This window comes from Haliaeetus leucocephalus, unplaced genomic scaffold, assembly GCF_000737465.1.
Source record: "Haliaeetus leucocephalus isolate CR32 unplaced genomic scaffold, Haliaeetus_leucocephalus-4.0 Scaffold229, whole genome shotgun sequence".
Classification (NCBI taxonomy): domain Eukaryota; kingdom Metazoa; phylum Chordata; class Aves; order Accipitriformes; family Accipitridae; genus Haliaeetus; species Haliaeetus leucocephalus.
Genome location: NW_010972665.1, coordinates 9,355,070 through 9,374,863, shown reverse-complemented (window position 1 = coordinate 9,374,863; position 19,794 = coordinate 9,355,070). Strand labels below are relative to the sequence as shown.

At 38.8% G+C, this 19,794-nt stretch overlaps 1 protein-coding gene across 2 annotated transcripts in view; it reads left to right on the top strand.

Annotated features, from left to right (window-relative positions):
• Positions 1–19,794, top strand: part of LDB3 (LIM domain binding 3) — a 118,997-nt gene that overhangs the window by 20,399 nt on the left and 78,804 nt on the right. For both annotated transcript variants that reach the window (XM_010567877.1, XM_010567878.1), the window contains one exon: positions 13,697–13,848. In XM_010567877.1, coding sequence (XP_010566179.1) covers positions 13,697–13,848 — 152 coding nt within the window. The remainder of the gene's footprint in view (positions 1–13,696; positions 13,849–19,794) is intronic.

Below are 19,794 nucleotides of genomic sequence, written 5' to 3'. Positions count from 1 at the left end.
ATCCTAGGATAAAGAGAGATTACTAATACAGCTCCATTTGGCACTTCTGTCTGCCCCAGGAATCTCCCCAGCTGCCCAATAACCATCCACGCATTCTTAATTTTCATTTATTTCCGCTTCTTGGTATCTGAAGTAAAATCCCCTGTTGTTAAATAGGTGCATATTCACTCTGAGAAATGTTTTCTGCTGCTGTTGCAGTTGGCATAGTCTTGATGTGGAGCACATCAAAGTTCCATTACTGACAGTTTTAAAATATTTTCTCTGCAAACATGATTCATGAGACTAAGCAATGTTACTGAACAAGATGCTGTGAGAGAAGGAAGGCTATAAAAAAAAAAAGGAAACAGATGAAAAATAAAAACTAGGGAGGGTGGGAACCAGTCATCCACTAAGTAATCTGATTTAAGAGGGTTTAGAGGAACTTGGCCAAGATCAAACTGTGACAACGTATTAAAACTCCAAAACACCTACAGATTTTGTTTGCACATGGGTGTACAGCTCTGAAAAACATTACTGTAAATATAACTCTGCCTAGAACAGAACTTTCATAATTCCATCAGTCATAATTCTGGCTGGTTCTGAGATTTGCATGTTAGTATTAGGGAATACATCAGTCTTTACTTTAAAGACATTTTTGCTTTATGCAGTCCAAAATGTCACTATAATTTAGCCATTTAGATGCTTGCTTGATGAGAAAATAGAGTGATGAATCTCATTGTCCTGCAGTTTAGCTAAGTCCTCATTTGAGATCAAAGTGGAGGGTTAACTTTTTTCTACATGTTTCGTTCATTCCTCATCTCTATCAGGCAAATAATGGTTTTACTAGCAGCAGGAATCCCTATTAAAGTAACTGTCATATTTTGTCATCTTTACAATTCATTGTTTAGCAGTTCATTTGGTGCCAGAGGAAGGAAAAAAGACAAACTGGGCACAGAAAGGCAGACCACCTTAGACTTTCTGAAATTCTTTCTTGGTCAAACAACAACTTTCCTGCTGCCTCTTCCAAACCAATTATTTTGACATGCTCCACTGCAGAAGTTACAGTGTCTAATGCAGCCAAGGAAAACACTGTTAAGCCAAATTCTGAGCTTGATTGTGTTCCTTCCATGGACTTAAATAGATGTCCTGCGAACATTTATTCCATAACAAAATATGCAATCAGATTATCATAATTAGTGTATTTACCCTGGACCAGAAGAGGAAAATTCCTAATTTGGACATGCAGAATTTTGAAACTTGTGGCTAGGTATGTAACTCATTACAACCTCTGCTGCCAGTGCTTCTGAGAAAAAATGTCTGCAGTTATCAAAGGAATGAAAGAGAAAAGTACAGCTTTGAAATGAAAATGAGGCACCCTCACTGTTACTCCCAAGCTACGTGTAAATTACACAACCTGATGATCCATAAGGAGCTGTGGTCTGAATCAAGGATGAATTAATACCTTAAACTGAGAATCAGAACCACATTCATCTAGATAAAGCCTAGCTAAATATACCAAGCAGGCTAATGATGATTTTCACACACAATTTACACACTTAACCTTTGTTATGTAAGAATATTTATTAGATACGAACATGTAAGCTATTTTTTAAAATCTACCCTAAGCTCCTAAACCACTGATCATGCTGCCAAACTGGTAGTGAATCTTTATGATTCACTGTTACTTTCCTTCCAAGTATAATTAACTACCTAAAAGAAATAGGAGTGTCCAGAGAAGTGAGAGTTGAGGAGTGTGTGTAGACAGCGTGCTTCAAGGCCCTACCTGAAACACTCTATTAAAACCTGTGTGCTCTGGAAGAATAATCTTGCCTTAGCTTGGTCCTGCTTATACCAGTAAATGCTGAACACCAAACCTAGATGAGATAAAACAGGAGAGAAGCAGAGTACCCAAAAAGGAATTGGCAGGAACGTTGCTCCCCAGGTTAACAGGTAAAAGTATCACTAACCAGAAATATCCGTATCACAGGCAAATCTGTAGGCTGTGTTTTGCAGGGGCCTTTTGGTTAGACAGAAAGTATTCATTCACAGTTGATGGTTGCCCACTTTGCTATCTGTAATTAAAACAATGGAGATTTCTCATTGGACCCTCTGGAATGTAGTACAAAAAGTTGAAGAATTTACTAAGATGGGATACATGTTATTTAGCATTCCCAATGCAAACTGAAAGCTCTCTAACCCTCAGCTGTTGATCACCAGGGTGAGCTGCTCAGAAGGTGAAAGACTGTCCACAGTAGCATGTCAGCTGGGTAGGAAATGCTGATCAGGCTTCTTTTCCTGCCTTAATACCTTCTTTCAAGTGCCAGTTACTGGTCATAGTCTTTGCCCGTTGAAATCCCCCCCCACATACATGTGCTGGGTAACTCCTCAGGGAATTCAAAACCTGTCATCAGAGACAACAGATCAGCTTGTCCACAAGGGAGTGCTTCTCTGGGCACCTAAAACACTGGTGGATGAATGTTGACAAAGTAGGTAATACACCTGGTATTACTGCAGGCAAGAGGTCCAGATGTCATCCTTGTCACGACAATAAGTTCTTCTGTGAATGTCAAAAAGTTTCTGTTTTTCATGTTGTGGAAGTACTATTTTTCTAACAGTGAGTACTGGGACTATGGTGCTGAGTGGGATGGTCAAGTAAACATGCTTCACCATTTTAGAGAACTCTAGAGGGACTGAGAGTTTGAACAAATAATTTTCCTTCTGAAAAAAAAAAAAACAACCCAAAAAACCACAAAAAAAAAAAAAACCAACCAAAAAACCCACAAAAAACAACGCAGTAGCTTATCCAAAGATAATTGAGGCTGCTTGAGCTATGCACTCTGTTGAATTAGAAATTATGAGATCACAGACTCCTGCCTTTATCTGGAATGGAAATTCCCCAACAACAGCTTTCCTTGTAGTGGTTGGGAATTTTGGAGTCAAGTTTCAGCCCAAAATTTGGGCATAAAAATAGAAGACATGGTGTGATGAAAGTGAGTGGCATTGTTTGGATCTTCAAACACACGTCAGTTCAAATGAAGAGCCATTCACCATAGGCAAATTAATATTAACTAGCTAAGGTCATTCATTTCTTAAAGCTCTTTCTAAATTACCTGCTTCTAAATCAGCTTATGGCTTTTCAAATTTATGGGACATTCTTGTTAAAGCCTTATTTCAGTGCACCTTTCTTGATGTTGCATTTTCTTAATTTAGCAGCATTTGCAGTTGTACTTTTCAGGATGTGTTGGCTGATAAACAGTATTGCTGTTTAATGAAGCCTTTTTGTGACTATTCAGAACATAATATATTTACCTTTTGTGTAATGTTTTGTAAAGAATTTTTACTTCAGGTTCTCCCTAGGAAGTGGTGCCGGTTGGGAAGGGGAGCTGATGGAGCAGTACTCTGTGGGGAAAGAAGACTATCAGTCCAGGTTACCTTCATGTATAGCACACCCAGCTGATCTGACTTCTTTCTGACCAGAAATTAAACAAGCTTGTGAGCCCTAGATTAATGTAGGATCCACTCTGTCAGGGTTTACTTCGCCTCCTGTTTCATCATAAGCTTAGTGGTTCGTAGGGGAGAGAAGTCAAGTAGGTAAACAGTTATTGTCACCAAATCTACCCATGTTGCATTAGTAGTTGTACAAAAATCACTGTATCTTCTCAATAAATAACACTTTCTCCATCTAATTTATTTTTTTATTTTGAGTCTGAAACAGCCTTTAGCTACAGAGACTATCAGTATGTTAAAAATGTAATTTCTGTTATTTAATTTTGTCTGTAACCAGGAAGCCATTCTAAAGTCACATAAAAATTTGTTATTGTAGAGTGATGGAAAATACTCTTGTATATGGAAAAAAGAAAAAACCCCACCCTTTAAAACTTTTCAGCTTAATACTGCTATGTGTCCTGAAGCCACTGAGATGTGTGGGAAGGTACTCAGCTACATTTATGCAATAGAGTATTATAAAGCTGATGGATGTAAAATTCACTTAGAGGGATGCTTTTACCTTGAGAAAACCGTATATATCACTGGCTTGTACTTTGTCAAGTAAAATCGGGGTGGGGGTGTGTATTATACTCTGCAAGCTTTAAGTGGGAAATTTTTGAAGGTTGCTGTACTCACCACTTTATTGGGTTAATACACCCAAAACCAGCATTGGCATCATCATGCCATAAATAAAGTTCAGTCCTTGTCCTCAGCAATAGCCACATCCCTCTTCATTCAAGATAAAGAAGCAGTATAACAAGATGCTTCCTTTTTTTAAAATTCAGATTGTGTTGCTTTTAATTATTATTTTGTCAGTCTTCGCAATCTTCAACATAACAAGTTTTCCCTTTTAGATTTGAGATTATATCAATATGTTCAAATTATTTCCTGTTAAACAAATATGGTTCCTGTGGCTTCACAAGGGAAGTGGCATGTCTGTGTTTGATTGAAAAGCTAGGAAAACAAAGCTTAAGCTATTACATTTTAACAGGTAAAAGAAACATCCTCAGTCTCTACAACTTCCCTTGCTTGCCGAAACATCCAGCAGTTTAGGTACCTGTTAAATGTGTCAAGATTGTATTTTACCTGCTACATCTTTACATTCTAAGGATCTTACTGAGATATCTGGCAGGATGTCATGTTATGCACTAAACATGATACACCATATTACGGAAGAAATTTGCATTGCACTTTCTCAGGGGAACTTTGCTTCTGTTCTTTTTTATTCACTTGGATCTCGAAAGGAATTCTTCACTCTGTAGTTTGAAACCTGTGCTTTTGTTTATTCTCCCACAGAGCATGGGTGAATGCTACAGGTACAAAACAGTTATTCTTGCGGATAAGGAGAGTGTTTAATGAGTAATTGATTCTATATGGTGGATGGTTAATGTTGGGCCATCCAATTGAAACAGGTTCACATTGGGCAATATGGCCTCTTAAAACTTCGGATGCAAAAGTAATCGAATGATACCAAGTGTAGTTCCTGCAAATTTGGTTCTGGTTCAACATCTCTGTCACTGTGGACATGTGCTACATTTCATCTTCTTTCATATAGATGCCTTTCTGTGTGTACTATACTATTCTAGCGTCTGTAGGCAAAGCATGGAGTTGCATACTACATACTTCTGGTTTAGAGACAGTACTGCTATTTGCTGTATCAAACTGGCAGCTCATGTTTTAGTGATCAGAATTATTCCCCTGGTAGTCTGGTGGCCAGAAACAAAAAGAACTCAATAGACAAATGCACATTTAAACAACACTTAAATGTAAGCCTGTGTCAATGTTGTAAGTGCCTTAATTTACAAACACACAGGAGCAGAGAGTCACTTTTACATCAGTCAAGTCTGTGCTGGAACCTCAGGTCTTACTCAAAGTCAAAGCTATTTTAAGTTGTTTAATATCAGAAGTGGCTGCAGGCCAGTAACTGCCAGACTAAAACTCTCAGTATTGTCTCAAATGCCCTTTTAGTCAGGCCTTATTGTTGCTGAACTGATCAAAAGCCCTTCAAAGTTATGAAGCATTGTGGTCTTAGTTATGTACAATGAAATGCATTAAGCAGAATGAACTTGAAACAAAAAAATCTTACCATAGTGGCCGATAGCAAAAGACATAAACCGCTCAGTTTATTGCTCATGCTTGTAGGAGGAGACAAGAAAAATTGTGTTTGTATGGGGAGGTCAAAAAACCGCACAGAATGTAGAATTCAAGAAGCTGATAGCTGTGAAAATGTGAAAGGCAATATTGGTAACTGAGATCTGTGTACTTGAAACACAAAGAAACATCTCACCTTATAAAACTGCCTTAAAATGAATTAAAATTTGAAAAAGAAAAGTCGGGAAGAAGAAGAGGAACCTTTGAAGAAACTTGGCCATTCTGATCCTGCAAGCACTTACAAGCTGAGTGTAACTTTGCTGTAGGGAGTTGTCCTGTGGAAGTTGACGGAACTGCTCGCACACGTGGAGCTGCCAGAATATTAAGGATCAGTACCTCAGTTATATTCTCAGTTTTGATTTGCATTAAGGTTATTAAACTCTTTGATACCAAAGAAGAACTTGCTCACTTGTTCCTTAAAACCTGTTGTCATAACAAAACAATCAACGTTTATTATTATATGACTCACCTCTCTGCTTCTATTTCATTTCTTCAAGATACATAGCACACACTATCTTGGCACAGTACGTGATGCTGAGAATAGACTGAATAGATTTAACAGCTATTCTTAGATTAAGATTGGGAGAAGAGAGATTACTATTAGTCATACCATACAAGATTTAGAGAGCTACATAGTCTTCTAGCTATGCCAACACATTCTATTAAAAAGCCACATCCACATTCTACTATCATCTGTGTAGTTGGTGTACATAGATGAGTCATGCTTCTAACAGGCTAAGCTGCAAACTCCAAAATATTTCCTTTTTTTGTTTTTTAACAAAGGATTGAAAATTTTTCAATCAGATAATGTGGAGTTGAGGCAGGGAACGGAATGATCTTCCTTCCAACCAGGGACAGGAGCATTCACACTCACTCTCAAAAAATCCCCAAAGCCTTCCTAGGGTGATCCCCTAAGCTTTGCCTATACACTTCCTTCTATTTTCCAGGTGAAAATCTTTTACATTTGGCTTATTTTCATCACCTGGGTCTATTTAGCTTGGCAAGAAGGGCTTGCTGTCTGTCTTCTTCCTTGAAGAGTCTACATATTGTGCATGAACAGCAGCCTTGTAAAGGCATTAAGTAGAAGGAAAATTTCTGGTGTTAATTGAGGTGGTATCGTTCCAGCATGGCCCGGCATACCCAAGACCGAGGTAAGCTGGCTAGCTCAAGTGCCAGCAGCCCTTCTGCTCTTGCAGTACAGATTTCAGCACAGGGTGTCCTGAATTCTAAGTACTTGACTGGCTGTCCCACAAAATCTCTGTGCTGCTGTGGCATTGTGGTTCCTGGTACCCGAGAGGTAGATTAAAGCTATTTTGAGTGTTCTCACATGTATTGTAATCTCCATTCCTAACTACAGATGAAGCATAGCCTGAGAGGCCACTTCAGAGTGTCTCTACAGCTTGCCAGCTCAGCTCTGTTTAATATAAAGGGAAGCTCTTCAAGGTGTCAGTGGCATATTCTGCAGATGCCATGAGTGGTCTTAAATAGCAGGTTTTCTTGTCTCGTTCAAAACAAACAAACAAAAAAAACAGGAGAAAAAAAGTAAAGCCTGGTAGTAAATTGAAAACAAGAGACATATTCTTTAGTAAAATGGTAGCTGCAAAAAGGGAATTTTCCTTAGGGTTTTTAGTGATATGTGCAGTGACCTTAATTTCCAGTTTCCTACAGTCCTCTGTCTTTACATTGAATTGGTCTTGCTCAGCTCTCCCATCTGACACTAAAAGGTATAAAAGCCATCATCAATGACAGTGGGATATTTGTTCTATGTTGTAGGTTATCTAGGCTGTTTGTTTCTTCATTCCTGTTTTATGCCTTCTGGCAATGCATTGAATAAAATGGTGAATTTCTGCCTGATGACTTATCCCAGTAGGCTTTATTCCTTTTCTTTGCTGTTTTTTGGTTTGGTTTTTTTTTTTTTTTGTCCAAAGTTGTCTTCTATTTTCTAAGAAAACCCATGATTTTCCCTTTGGAGCTGTTACGCGTTTATTGTGGGGACAGGGCTGGCAAGTGACTCATTTAGGAAACAATAATATAAATTTCCTCAATTAACTTGTTCACAATGGGAGAGGAACTGATGTCTCCAGTCCAGAGATAACTACTTGGATTCCTATGAGCATTCACCAGTTCAGTGTAAGTGTTCTGCGGTGGGATTTCAAAGCACGTCTCTCCTCCTTTCAGTAGGTTGTGCTCCTTTGTGTAAAACGAAGAAGTTTTGCTGCCACACCCGGGCACTGCAAGCCTCAGTGCTTAGAAAGCCTATGAAGGTTTGTTGGAGGCATTTATACAAAAACCCACTTGCAAAAATTTAACAGAGGGAGATTTAAATGGTGTTTTCTCCATAAAGGAAACATACTATATTTTCTTGTGATCCTTGGTGCCTGCCTATTCCTTTTGTTGTAAGAGTATATCGTAGTCTCCAGTAACTAATAGCTTATGTCCTGTCTCTGATTTTTAGCTTTTCTGATGATGGAAAGGAACATTTTCTTTTAATATTTTCTTCTGTTTCAGAGATCCCTAAGAGGAGAGGGTATTGATTCCCAGTGCTTTAGCATATTTCTAGTGCTAGTGAATACTTGATTCTCTGAAATGTTGCTCTTAAATAAGAAGCGGAAAATATAACTTGTTGATTTGGGGGTTGGGGTCAGGAAGGGGTCAGACGTAGCTCAAGTCCTGGAAAAAGAAGTGGCCCTGGCTAATGCTGCAAGCTACCATATTAACACCTTCTCAGTTGTATAGGCCTCCCTATGTATTTTTGTCTGCCTTGTAAATTAGGAGTTCCTTGGGGTAGGAAAGCTGTGTCCATCCATCTGTTTATACAAGCATTCTTGTTAGTATTTTAACACTCAGCCACTCAAATGCTGCCTGATCCCTATCTCTCCCACTTTGGAGTGTAGCTGAGGGGCTTGGATGGGAACACGTGCTGTTCTCAAGGTGGTGCAGCAGCTGCACTTTGTACGCTGCCTTCCAGAGCTCCTGCTAAGTAGTATGTACTCTGAACCCCGTGCAGACTTATTTTTTAGGGCACAGCTGTCACTGTTGTACTATATATTCACCCAGTATACAGATCTGCTCACAACAGAGCGTAGTAAGAATTCTCTGTAGTACATTGAAAGCAACATGTGATACTTCCAGCCTGCCCACTTGCTTTAAGCTGGGGATGTTGGAAGTCAGATGTCTGCCTTGTAGGAAATTTGTGGGCTGAAAATTCACATTGCTGAAGCAGCAAGTGTTCCTCTGCTTTTCTGAGAAAGCTGAAAGATGCTTGGCTTTTCAGGATGAAGTCTGTGCTTGGGCGAGATCTGTCAGTGGAACCCTGGATTGGATTTTGTAAATCAATTGACAGAAATAGCTATACCTTGAATCTGTGGTGAACATCTCACTGTAGCTTTAAATAAAGGCATTTGCAACACCTAGCATCTGAAAGTTATATTGTAATCCGGAGCAAGTGAGTTAAGACTGTTACAAAGGTTTTCTGGAATAGTTCTGTCTAGATCTTTCCCAGAGATGTTTTGAGAAAAAAAATTGGTAGTCAAATTGAAAAATGCATATTTGGCCTAGACAGTACTATATTTGTCTACTTTTGTTACTTCTGTTAATACAAGAGAGGCTGAGACGAGAGCAAACTAGAACGTACTGTGTAGACAGATCTGGACTTGCAGACTAATTCCAAGGGTTAATTAACATTCACCCTTCATTTAAAAAAATATTTTTTAAAAACCTTTTTAAATAGAAAACAGTCCATAAAGATTTCACAAAGACACAGTGAGATCTTCTCTGTTTGTTATTATATTTAGTAAATTTTTAGTAGATCAGAGATGAATTTTCAAAGGAAAATATGAACAGATAAACACTTTGCATTCCATTCCTTTCTGCTGGATCTTTAAAAATGGGAACAAGATAGTCTTGAATGTGCCTTGACACTTCAGATCTGGCTGCCCTGTATCTCCATCTGTACATTGGTATTTTGTCCCCAACAATTACTGACTGTTCTTAATGTCTGCTGTAAATGCACGCTGTGGTCCAGTTTAAAGTCTCACAGAGAAGCCTGTTAGCTTCTAACTAAAATAGGTATAATAGGTACTTTGATTTGAATATTTTGTACAGATTATACATCCAGATTTTAATAATGCCTTCTATATAAAGCTCTACAGAACCAAATAATCTACATAGCATGCTCTTAGCCAGTGGGAAGACTGGGGGAAGAAGTAATTCTTTCCTGATACTTATTATAGTTCTGAATTACAGATACAATAAACTAGATCCATCTTCTATACTTGTGAGTTTTACTGTCTATGAAGCTAGGGTAAGCTGAATTTTAGAGGTAAAGTGACATCCATGGAGTGCTGGGTCCTGAAATAGGAATTGGAAAGGTAGAGCTGTATGAAGGAATCCAGCCCTACATTTGCTACCATTATACTTAGCTGAAGAGATGAGTACAAATCCCTTTCATTTCCTTTTCAAATAAAGTAACACTGGCTGGTAAGCCGTGATTGAGACTGTTTCCTTAATTTTCACAGTGTGGTTCTCCTGTAGCTCTTTGCCTCAGAAAGGGCACTGCAATAGCCATAGTTAGAAATTCATATAAATCACAAATTCAAAGTTACTCAGGACCTTTTGTTTGATAGATTCTTCTGATGAATATATTTTTCATTTAGGTAGTGTTCTCTAAAAGTGTTAGGCAGAAAGTATCCCACTAGAGTAAGTGAAATCAGGTCACTAGTTACAACCATCCCCTCCCTCTAAATTTGACTCTTAATTCTAGGACAGTTGTAGTTACCTGCTTTATCTTTATTTTAAGGTATAACATTTAAATTTGGGACTGCAAAAAGCAGAAATCAGAGAAACTTAGAGGGAAATCAGTATGTTACAGCTATCTTAAACTAGTCCCAGATCCAGTCTTCTTTATGCTTTCTGTGAAAGCTCTGCTTCTCTGGGTTTATTTTGTTTGAAGCATCACTGGGTGGTGGAAGGAGGGATGTATGTGTTAAGTAGGAATTCCTGAATTAGGACAGACTTTCGACTTTCAGTAGCTGGGTTGATGTTCAAAAACTAGTCATTGTTCCTGATGAGCAAATGGGGGATTTCCCGGCATTTGGAACCAGCTGTCTGGAGACTCAAGTATCGGCATCACACAGTTAATGTTTTGTGGCAAGAACTTGCATGTTTCATGAGGAGGTAAAAAGTGGTGTCTTAGAAAAGTGATATGTGAAGGTTATTTATTAAAAAATCTTTATCAAGAAAGTTCAAGCCTTAGTGTCTACCTGACTGGCAAACAGTTTATGTTAATAGACAAAAAGGATAAATTGAGAAAGACTGAAGTGTCCTACTTGACAAATTCAAGTCTTACTAATTTATCTGATTTTGGCTTTTGTTCACATTTTGCCTTTTCCTGACCTCTTACTTTATTGCAGATTCTGTTTCTTGACATACTGGGGGGGTTGAGCTGGGAAGGGTCATTTAGTAACTATACAAGTACATGTGGGTATGCAAATAATCCATATTCTTTATAGGCTTCTGTTTTTTGTGTACTTTGCACAATGCAAGTCAATGAAATGCATGGAAGCTAATGTTTGCATAATAGGTTAGGAAAGCTATGCTTGTAATATGAATCCCTTTCTACTAATCTCTTTCTATGAGGGTGCATTAGACTGCAGAATAAAACTCCATCACTGAAACTACCACAAAGTGTTTCCCCACCCCTCAATGCCTTAACACCAGAATGCTACATCAGGGAATGGCACTGCTATTATCAGTCAACTTTACTTTGCATGAGAACATTTTATCTGTGGCTGTCCTTCACTCAGAAAACATATAACTCTTACTGCTTTTATCTCTAGTGAAAAGGTATAGAAAGCTGTCTCTTCCAGTCCGTTCAGTTCTGGGATGTTATTTACAGTGCCTAATTCCAAAGTAATCTCTATTTTTTAAGTAGAGTGTCTGAGTATTCAGGGTGCTGTATTCTAGCACCCTGATACTAGAGCCTGTGTTCTAGTAAATTGACAACTCCCATTGTCAGACTACACTGTCAATTAGACTGCCAGCCTCAACACTGAGCACCTTTAACGGGGTGTTAAGAAAGGGTTATTTTTCCTTTTTTCTTCTTTGTCTTTGTAAGTGGAGGAGCACAACAAGCAGTCTAGGGAATTGTTTTGGAAGGACTTTTTTGTTTTGATTATGTACACATTTTTAAGTGTTTTGAGGTCGTATTAGGGAAGACAGGTTAAGGAATTTAACTTCACACTTGATGAGGAAAAGTGTTTGGATTTATGTTGGGTTTTGGTTTCCTTGGGAATTTAACTTCACGGTTTCAGCCTGACTGAATTCACAGGGGAAATGTCGTGGTTTAACCCCAGCCAGGAACCAAGGACCACGCAGCTGCTCACTCACTCCCCTCCCACCCAGTGGGATGGGGGAGAAAATCGGGAAAAGAAGTAAAAAGTAAAAAAAAGTGGGTTGAGATAAGAACAGTTTCATAGAACAGAAAAGAAGAAACTAATAATGATAATGATAACACTAATAAAATGACAACAGTAATAATAAAAGGATTGGAATATACAAATGACGCACAGTGCAATTGCTCACCACCCGCCGATAAACGCCCAGTTAGTCCCCAAGCGGCAATCGCCCCACCCCCACTCCCCCCAGTTTATATACTGGGCATGACATCCCATGGTATGGAATATCCCTTTGGCCAGTTTGGGTCAGCTGTCCCAGCTGTGTCCCCTCCCAACTTCTTGTGCCCCTCCAGCTTTCTCCCTGGCTGGGCATGAGAAGCTGAAAAATCCTTGACTTAGTATAAACGCTACTTAGCAACACACTGATGTTTTCAGTTGTTATCAACATTCTTCACATACTGAACCCAAAACATAGCACTGTGCCAGCTACTAGGAAGACAATTAACTCTAACCCAGCTGAAACCAGGACAGGGAATATGGCTCATAATCAGACACATCTTTCTTTTATGTTCACTGTGCTGAAGGAAGAGTTTTTAGCTGCAGCCTTTGTTGTATTTCAGATTATCCTTGGGTTTTCTTAGAAGTGAGGAATGTAAGGGAGTACCTAAAAATAAGAGCAAAGGCCTGTAGCTTATGTCCGTACCATTTAAGTACTGAGTGCTGAAAGCAGAGCACAACTCTGGTGTGCCCACTAAAATTTGTCTGGCTGATGGTATGTGAAGGCTCTTCTGTTTTAGTTGGAGTTCCCTAATGGAGTCAAGTTTCATAAGTAGCTGTACTGTATCAATGTCATCCAGATGCAAGCTGAGAGGGCTGTGTAAAACTGAGATCAGGATACCGTCCATTCAGAGAAGATGCCATTCATGAGGCATCTGGAGCCAACAAAATGCAATGCCATAGTGAATGACCAGAATTTCTGAACTGTTTTCTCAGTAGTTGGGTTTGTAGTTGAAGCACTGTGGCTTCTTATTTCTAGAAGTGCTGGTCTGTCTTTGGAGTGTCATGTGCCACAGGTTGATGAGGTCACCTCGGGTATGTACTAATCTGTCTTGATAATGGAGCTATAGTTGTATGTGGGGAAGGTTAAGCAGAATGATTTCCTATAAAGCTCACTATAAAAGAAGCAAAGCATGTCCAAGGCCTCTCACACACATTCATTTTCTGTCTGCTCAATATAATGAATTAATTTGGGAAAAAAGGCTTTTAGGAGGAAAAATACAATAAAATCATGCAGTAGATAGTGGTTCATTAGTTTTCTGCTTCCGAGTAATGTCTCTATATACTACTGTAATATAAATAGTGATAATTATCCCCTTGAGGAGGAGATAATATGTGGTAAGGGAACCACTACATTGGGTTTAACCTCTCAAAACAGAAGTAATGACAAGTAGGTGTTGTGTCCTGGACCTTTGCAGAAATGCGAGCTAACTCTGAGTTTGTTTAATTTCCATAAATTTTGTTGTTCCACCTATACAATAATAGACACAGCTAGTGTTGTATCTATTACTGTACTTATTGCTGTATCTATTCCTCGTTATAGTTCTGGGTGAGTTCTCTGTAAGTGCTTTGTGTACAGAATGATTTATCCGGATATGACTCTCTTGTTTTTTGCTTTTCTCACACAGATCACTCCTGGCAGCAAGGCAGCACAGTCACAGATGAACCAAGGGGACCTTGTCATAGCCATTGAGGGAGTCAACGCTGACAGCATGACCCACTTAGAGGCCCAGAACAAGATCAAGTCAGCAAGCCACAACTTGAGCCTCACTCTTCAGAAGTACGTTGATATAAGTTAAAGTCTTTGCATTCCTAAGGGCATCCTATGAAACTTGTGACTAAGGAATACAAGTGTTTTATCTCTGCCTGTTAGATTTATTTGAAGTGTTCATGGCACAGATATGAGATTGAAAGCCTCTGCTCTGATTCTTGTAGAAATCAGCATGGATTCTTACAGAAATCAGTATGGTTGATATGTTGAGTGTATCTGTGTGGAATTTAGCCTATTCAGTACAGGTGTAATCCCATATCCATTCAAGCTTCTGTTAAAAAATAAATCCAACAGTGATGTTTCTTTTGCTTATTCCCATGTGGACAACACACAGTTTTGTTTGGTTAATTTATGAACAACTATTCTAGAAACGACTATCATAACAAGTGTTATGAGTACATGGGAGGAACCTGTCAGGCACTTTGTGAATAATCACTGCAGGCTGACAATTTGTGTTAATGGTCTGGCACCTGTGAGTTTGAAAGTGGCCTCTGCATCTGACAGAATAAGAAAGGTGTAGCCTGAGTGCAGGAAAGGAGGTCAGTAGAACTTGGAGAGGGCAGACTTTCTCACAGAGATGTGATAGAAGTCTTGCCATTGAGAAAGCAGAATCTCTTCACGTAACAGGTCTATTAATTTTTCCTGGTTAATGTTGCTTCCAAGGTAACTTGTTCTCAAGTCAGATAACCTGATTTTCTATAATAGTTGCACTAATATTTAAAGCTCCATGATTATATAAAGCAAAGTAACTGCTATTTTTACTGTGTTGTGGAGAATATAATTTTTGTATAGGCTAGGCAAAGACTGGTACAGAAAGCAGGTTGTAATGTGGAAGTAAAATTTCTGAGAATGTACCAGAAGATCTCATACATGGATGTACACTTGAGCTAAGCAGTATCAGGAACAGCCTAACAAGGGAAAAAGATCTTTAGCTGAGGTTTCCAAGACAAAGCAGGGTACTCTAAAGCAAAATGTGTGGCTGAATTTCCCATATGGCTTTGTAACTCTCAGGTTTGTCTTTAAGCGGGTGTTCCAGGTAATGTACAAAATAAGTACACAAAGTAGACAGATGCTTACAAAATTGAAACGTATTTGTTAGCTTCTGTGAGGACACTGGGTAGACATATATTCCCTGGAAATGTATGACTTAATATAGTTCCTGGGAAAGAGTTTAAATTAAAGCTCTTCAGATTTTCAGATGTTCCAGGTTTTCTCAAAGAAAAATCTTTGAGATTTTTTTCAAAGGGTGTGGTCCAGCAGTTTCAATACATGCAAGGGAGGTAGGGAGATGCATGGAATAATTTCTGCCACCTTGTATGATGTGCATGTGTGCCTCTAGTGTGCTTAGGCAAGATTTTCAGCCAAAATTAAAGAGAGACCAGGAGCCTAGTCCTAAATGTACTGAAATGGGCTTTATATCAGAAGCCAGAAGAAAATGGTCTTCCAAAGTTGTTGAGGGACGATGGGGCGCTATCTTGATGCATGTAGTTGAATTCTCATCCTGTGGCCCACTCCAGCTTCTTTTTGCTCCATTCTAATGAATGCTAGTGATGTTATGACTATAAGTATGTTATCTTTTAAAAAAATATTTACACTGTTCTGGATTATTTTCTATTTGAAAGTTAAGGAAAGTTGTTTCTGATAATTTATTTTAGAACTTCTGTCTCCTTTTCTCTTGGATCCTTGTGTTTTTACATTGAGAGAAAATGTTTCTTATTGTGCTTTGGCTTGTTGCACATTTGGAGTTAATTTTCCTGAATATTGGACCTGGAAAGTGGTCCAGTGGCTGCCTGTATGGCCTGACATTTAAAACTACAAACCATCACCTCTCCTTCCACACAGAGGAAGGGTTCCCAAATCTGTGACTGACAAAACCAGATTATCCTAATACATATCACACATTTGAGTCACTTAAAACAGTAGTTTTGATCAAGTGTTGGCAGGGATATTTCATGTAAGTAATTGTTGTGGTTTTGTACTTGCTGACCTCTAAATTGCACTGCCAGCAACTCTAGTGGCCACAAAATTAAAAAAAAAAAAAAAAAAAAAAAGGTATTTACAGCATCCAGGACAGCTTATTTATTGTTTACTGATTGAAGTAATTGTTAGTTTTGCTTAAAGTATTTTCAGACTGCTAAAGCTTTATTTATTGTGGTATACATTATTCTTTGTCCACATAATTCTAGTGGAAGTATCATCATTATTTATTGCTTTCTTGCTCTATCTATTGTTTCTTTTATCTTTCTGAGGATTGGCTTGTCTCTTGGTTCCAAAACAATAGATAATCAATTTATGTGGATAATGAACAGCAAAGTAAGCAGTAATGGAGTGTTGCACAGACTGAAATATGCCTGCATAGATAATAGATGTAGATGAGTTAAGATCCATTTTGAAAAGAAGAAAAACAGCATAAAGTGATATGAAATACTATTAAGCACAAATAGGTCAGACAACTTTGTTAGCAAGTGAGAACTTTCACAGATGATGCTTTTGCTCTAAATGCATACAATCCATAGAATCTCCTCTTCAGTATGACAGTTGCTTTTTGATGTGAGCTATTAGTTCACATTGGTTACCCATGCAGCCTCACTAGAGTTATATGGGAAAAACAAATGACAAAGTCTGAAAAGTAATTTTTTTTTTAAGTGTTGTTTCTTAGATGATTAGGGGCTATTCAAAAAGTTGTGCTCAGAGGCATTAAGCTGGCTTTCACTTTCCACAATTCAGTATTTATACAAGCTAGACCCTATCAGCATGTGATCTCCGCCAGCTGACATATGCATAGAACCCTATTAAAGATCCAGTATCCCAATGTCTTGAACGAAAGGCATCTCCACAATATTTGGGAACTTACATTAATCTCACCTTGAAAAATCATTTTTCCTAGGCACAAATGGGTTAATTTACCTAAGTACAAAAACATTGTGGCAGTTTAGTCACCTGCCAAAAATTTTCAATGAAATATCCTTTTTTTCCAACAAAAATAATTTTACAAAGATTGTACTGGTGAGAAGAAGAATAGTTAACGTGAAAAATATGGGAGCACTCACTAGTGATGGTAATTTTCAACCAAGTAAGAACAAAACAGGAGAATGGCAAAATCTCCTGGGACTTGGTTACCAGGAGAATGACTGTGCTGAGAGATCATTTTTACTTTTTTAGAAATGGCTTGCAGCAATGAAACTGGAGTTGAGTGTTCTACTACTATGGAAAAACAAAGCTTTTTCCATAAAGATCAGAGATGATAACTCAGTTATCTAATTTGCATAAAAGTTTGGAAACAGAAATCCTTTCAAATGGAAAAGTCATGTTTGTGCATTAGGAAATTGACTGTTGTGATGGGTCAACTTAAGCCCTAAATTTTGATGATGGACATTTATGTGAAGTAGTCACGTGGCTCTACAGGATATGTTTCAAGGTCATGGAATGCCTTACCAGGCAATCTGTGGCTTGGTTTCACTGTTGCAGCACTGGAAGTAGAACTGAACTTGCTTGTTTAGTCTATAAGGCCACGGAAGAAGCAGTGGCACATGAAATCTAGACGTAAGTGCTCTGAGACAGAAAGCTTTTTATTTTTCTAATGGCTCGTGGCTCTCAAGAGCGATGGCCTTTCCTTTTATTGATCCTGGCCATGAAGGTTTCATGAGCATTGTTTATAACCTGACAGTTCAGACAGTGTTTGCTGCTACTCACTTTTATTATCACACTTAAGTTCCCTGTGGGTTTTCTTTTTCAGGGTGGGGAACTGGTTATATTTTATTTGGCTGTCAAGAAAAGCTGTACATGGTGTCAGCACTTGTGCAGGACATCAAATTGCAAGACATCAAACATAGCAGAAGGGAAGCATTAAGAATGCCCATTCGTACCTGCCTGCCTAAACAATGAGAGTCTGCACTTCTCTGGCTTTACAAACCTAGGTTTTTTTCAAGTACCATCAATCTATCTGCACTGTTCAAGGTACACTAACATAGGTCTTCAATGAGTGCTTAGTGCTCAGTGCTGGCCTGAGCAGAATTCTCCATGTTTTAGTCATGTAGATATCCCATTACGGGTTCAGGAATTTGTGGATGTCAAGTCTTTTTTTGACAGCTTCCTTCCCTAAACTCCCTGTTAAATTTGTTCTTATCAACTCACCCATGCTATGTTTTCATGTGAAACCACAAAATTAGGATGGAGGTCTCGCCAGCTATGCCAGAGGTTTGATCAGGCAGCCAGAACTTGTCTTGTTACTGGCTTGAGTGAAACGCTCCGTTTTCTGACTGCTCATTTTCAAAGTCTGTCTGCCTAGTACTCCAGAGCCTGCAGCGTGCCTCCCTGTGCTGCTTTTGGGAAGTTAAATGATGCAGACAGGCAAGTGGCAGGGAGTTGGAAGTATTTTGACCATTCCTGAAGAAAGAGACCTGTGATCCCATGGTGTGGAAAGGTATGGGACCCTCCAGACCAGCTCCGCTTCCTTCCATTTGGAAGATGAAATACATCTAGGAAGTGAATTCTTTTTTGCTGAAGAAAAGAGAGCAGCAGTGAGGGGAGAAGGGAAGAAATGTCTTTGGCACTGTGCATTATTTACCCAGTAGAACTCCACGAGGCATGATAGCATTCAGGCAGACAAGGCTAATATTCTAAAACATTAGATACTTGTATAGATGCAGCTCGTTCCTTAGAAACCTACATTACTCTAGATGTACTGAGGGGAGATTGGTGCTAGTTCTGCTAGACAATGCTATGGAAGGCTATGATCATACTCTGTAATGACCTGGGTTGTGGTGGAAAAAGACCTTGCTTTGCTTTTAATCTTTTTGTGACCTCTTGGAGTTTAGTTCTCAGTCATTTTTCAGTATCAGTTTCTAATGAGTTACCTGAGCTACACAGCTGCCCCCAGGCATTTTAGTTCTTGGCCAGTCAAAGTTCATCTTTAACTGGCTGGCTGGTTGTCCCATGGATACTAGGCCATAAACTTACTGTCCTACAGTATTCAGTTCACAGGTGAAAACCAAAATGCATGCAAAATCTATTTTTATTTCATACAAATGGGTTTCTTTTTTAAATTCACAGTAAATGCAATGCACAAGAGTGCAGTATTATTTGTCAACACGTTTCACTGGAGCATCCGCAACATTCATTTGATCTTGACTCAAGGAATCTGATCAGGCTCCTTGGAAAGGATTCACCAAATGTACTGGCTTAGTTTTGGAAAGTGCTGTAACTTGAGCGCGCCTCATTCTGCTGGCACAAACATTCCTGTGACACTTGAAGACTCCTGCCTTGGCGTCACCCTATGCTGCTGGAGGGGAGCAGGGGAGGTGCAGACTTTCTGTGCCTGGTGTGCGTTGACACAACCTCCCCCTCCCAGGGCGTGCCAATGATGCTACCATTTACTTCCCGACAGTCACAACTGACTGCCTTTTGCTGGAAAATCATGAGCTAAATAATCCTTTTCTCTAGTGAAAGGGAAAGTGTCAGAGGCAAAGCTATGAGAGACTTATGGTAAATATTTAATGGCTTTCCTTTTTTGTGCAGCACCAAAAGATGGCTGATCCTGCAGTATTTATTTCAGGCCTACTATAAATAAAGCATGTGGTGACAGCGAACTGCAAGCAAGGGGAATTCAGTGGTTATTGTAAACTGCTTTCTTTTGTCTGAAGCTGTGAATAGTAACCAATTCTGTGCATGTTTTAGGTCTGCTGATGGGCACGTTTTAAATCAGAAACAGATTTAGGCTGCCTTTATGCTCAGAAGAATTAGAAGAGGGTATCTATCCCAGTTTAAGAGTAAATTAAAACTATATAAACAATATTGATGAAAGCACGGTCTGAAATAGTGGTACTTAGACTATTCTGTAGAAACATTTCCTAAAAGCATTGTAGGACATGATTAGTAAAAACAAACAGAAAAATGAAAACATGGATTTGGAATTTTTTTTCCCTTATTTGAATGATTCCATTACATTAATCAGAC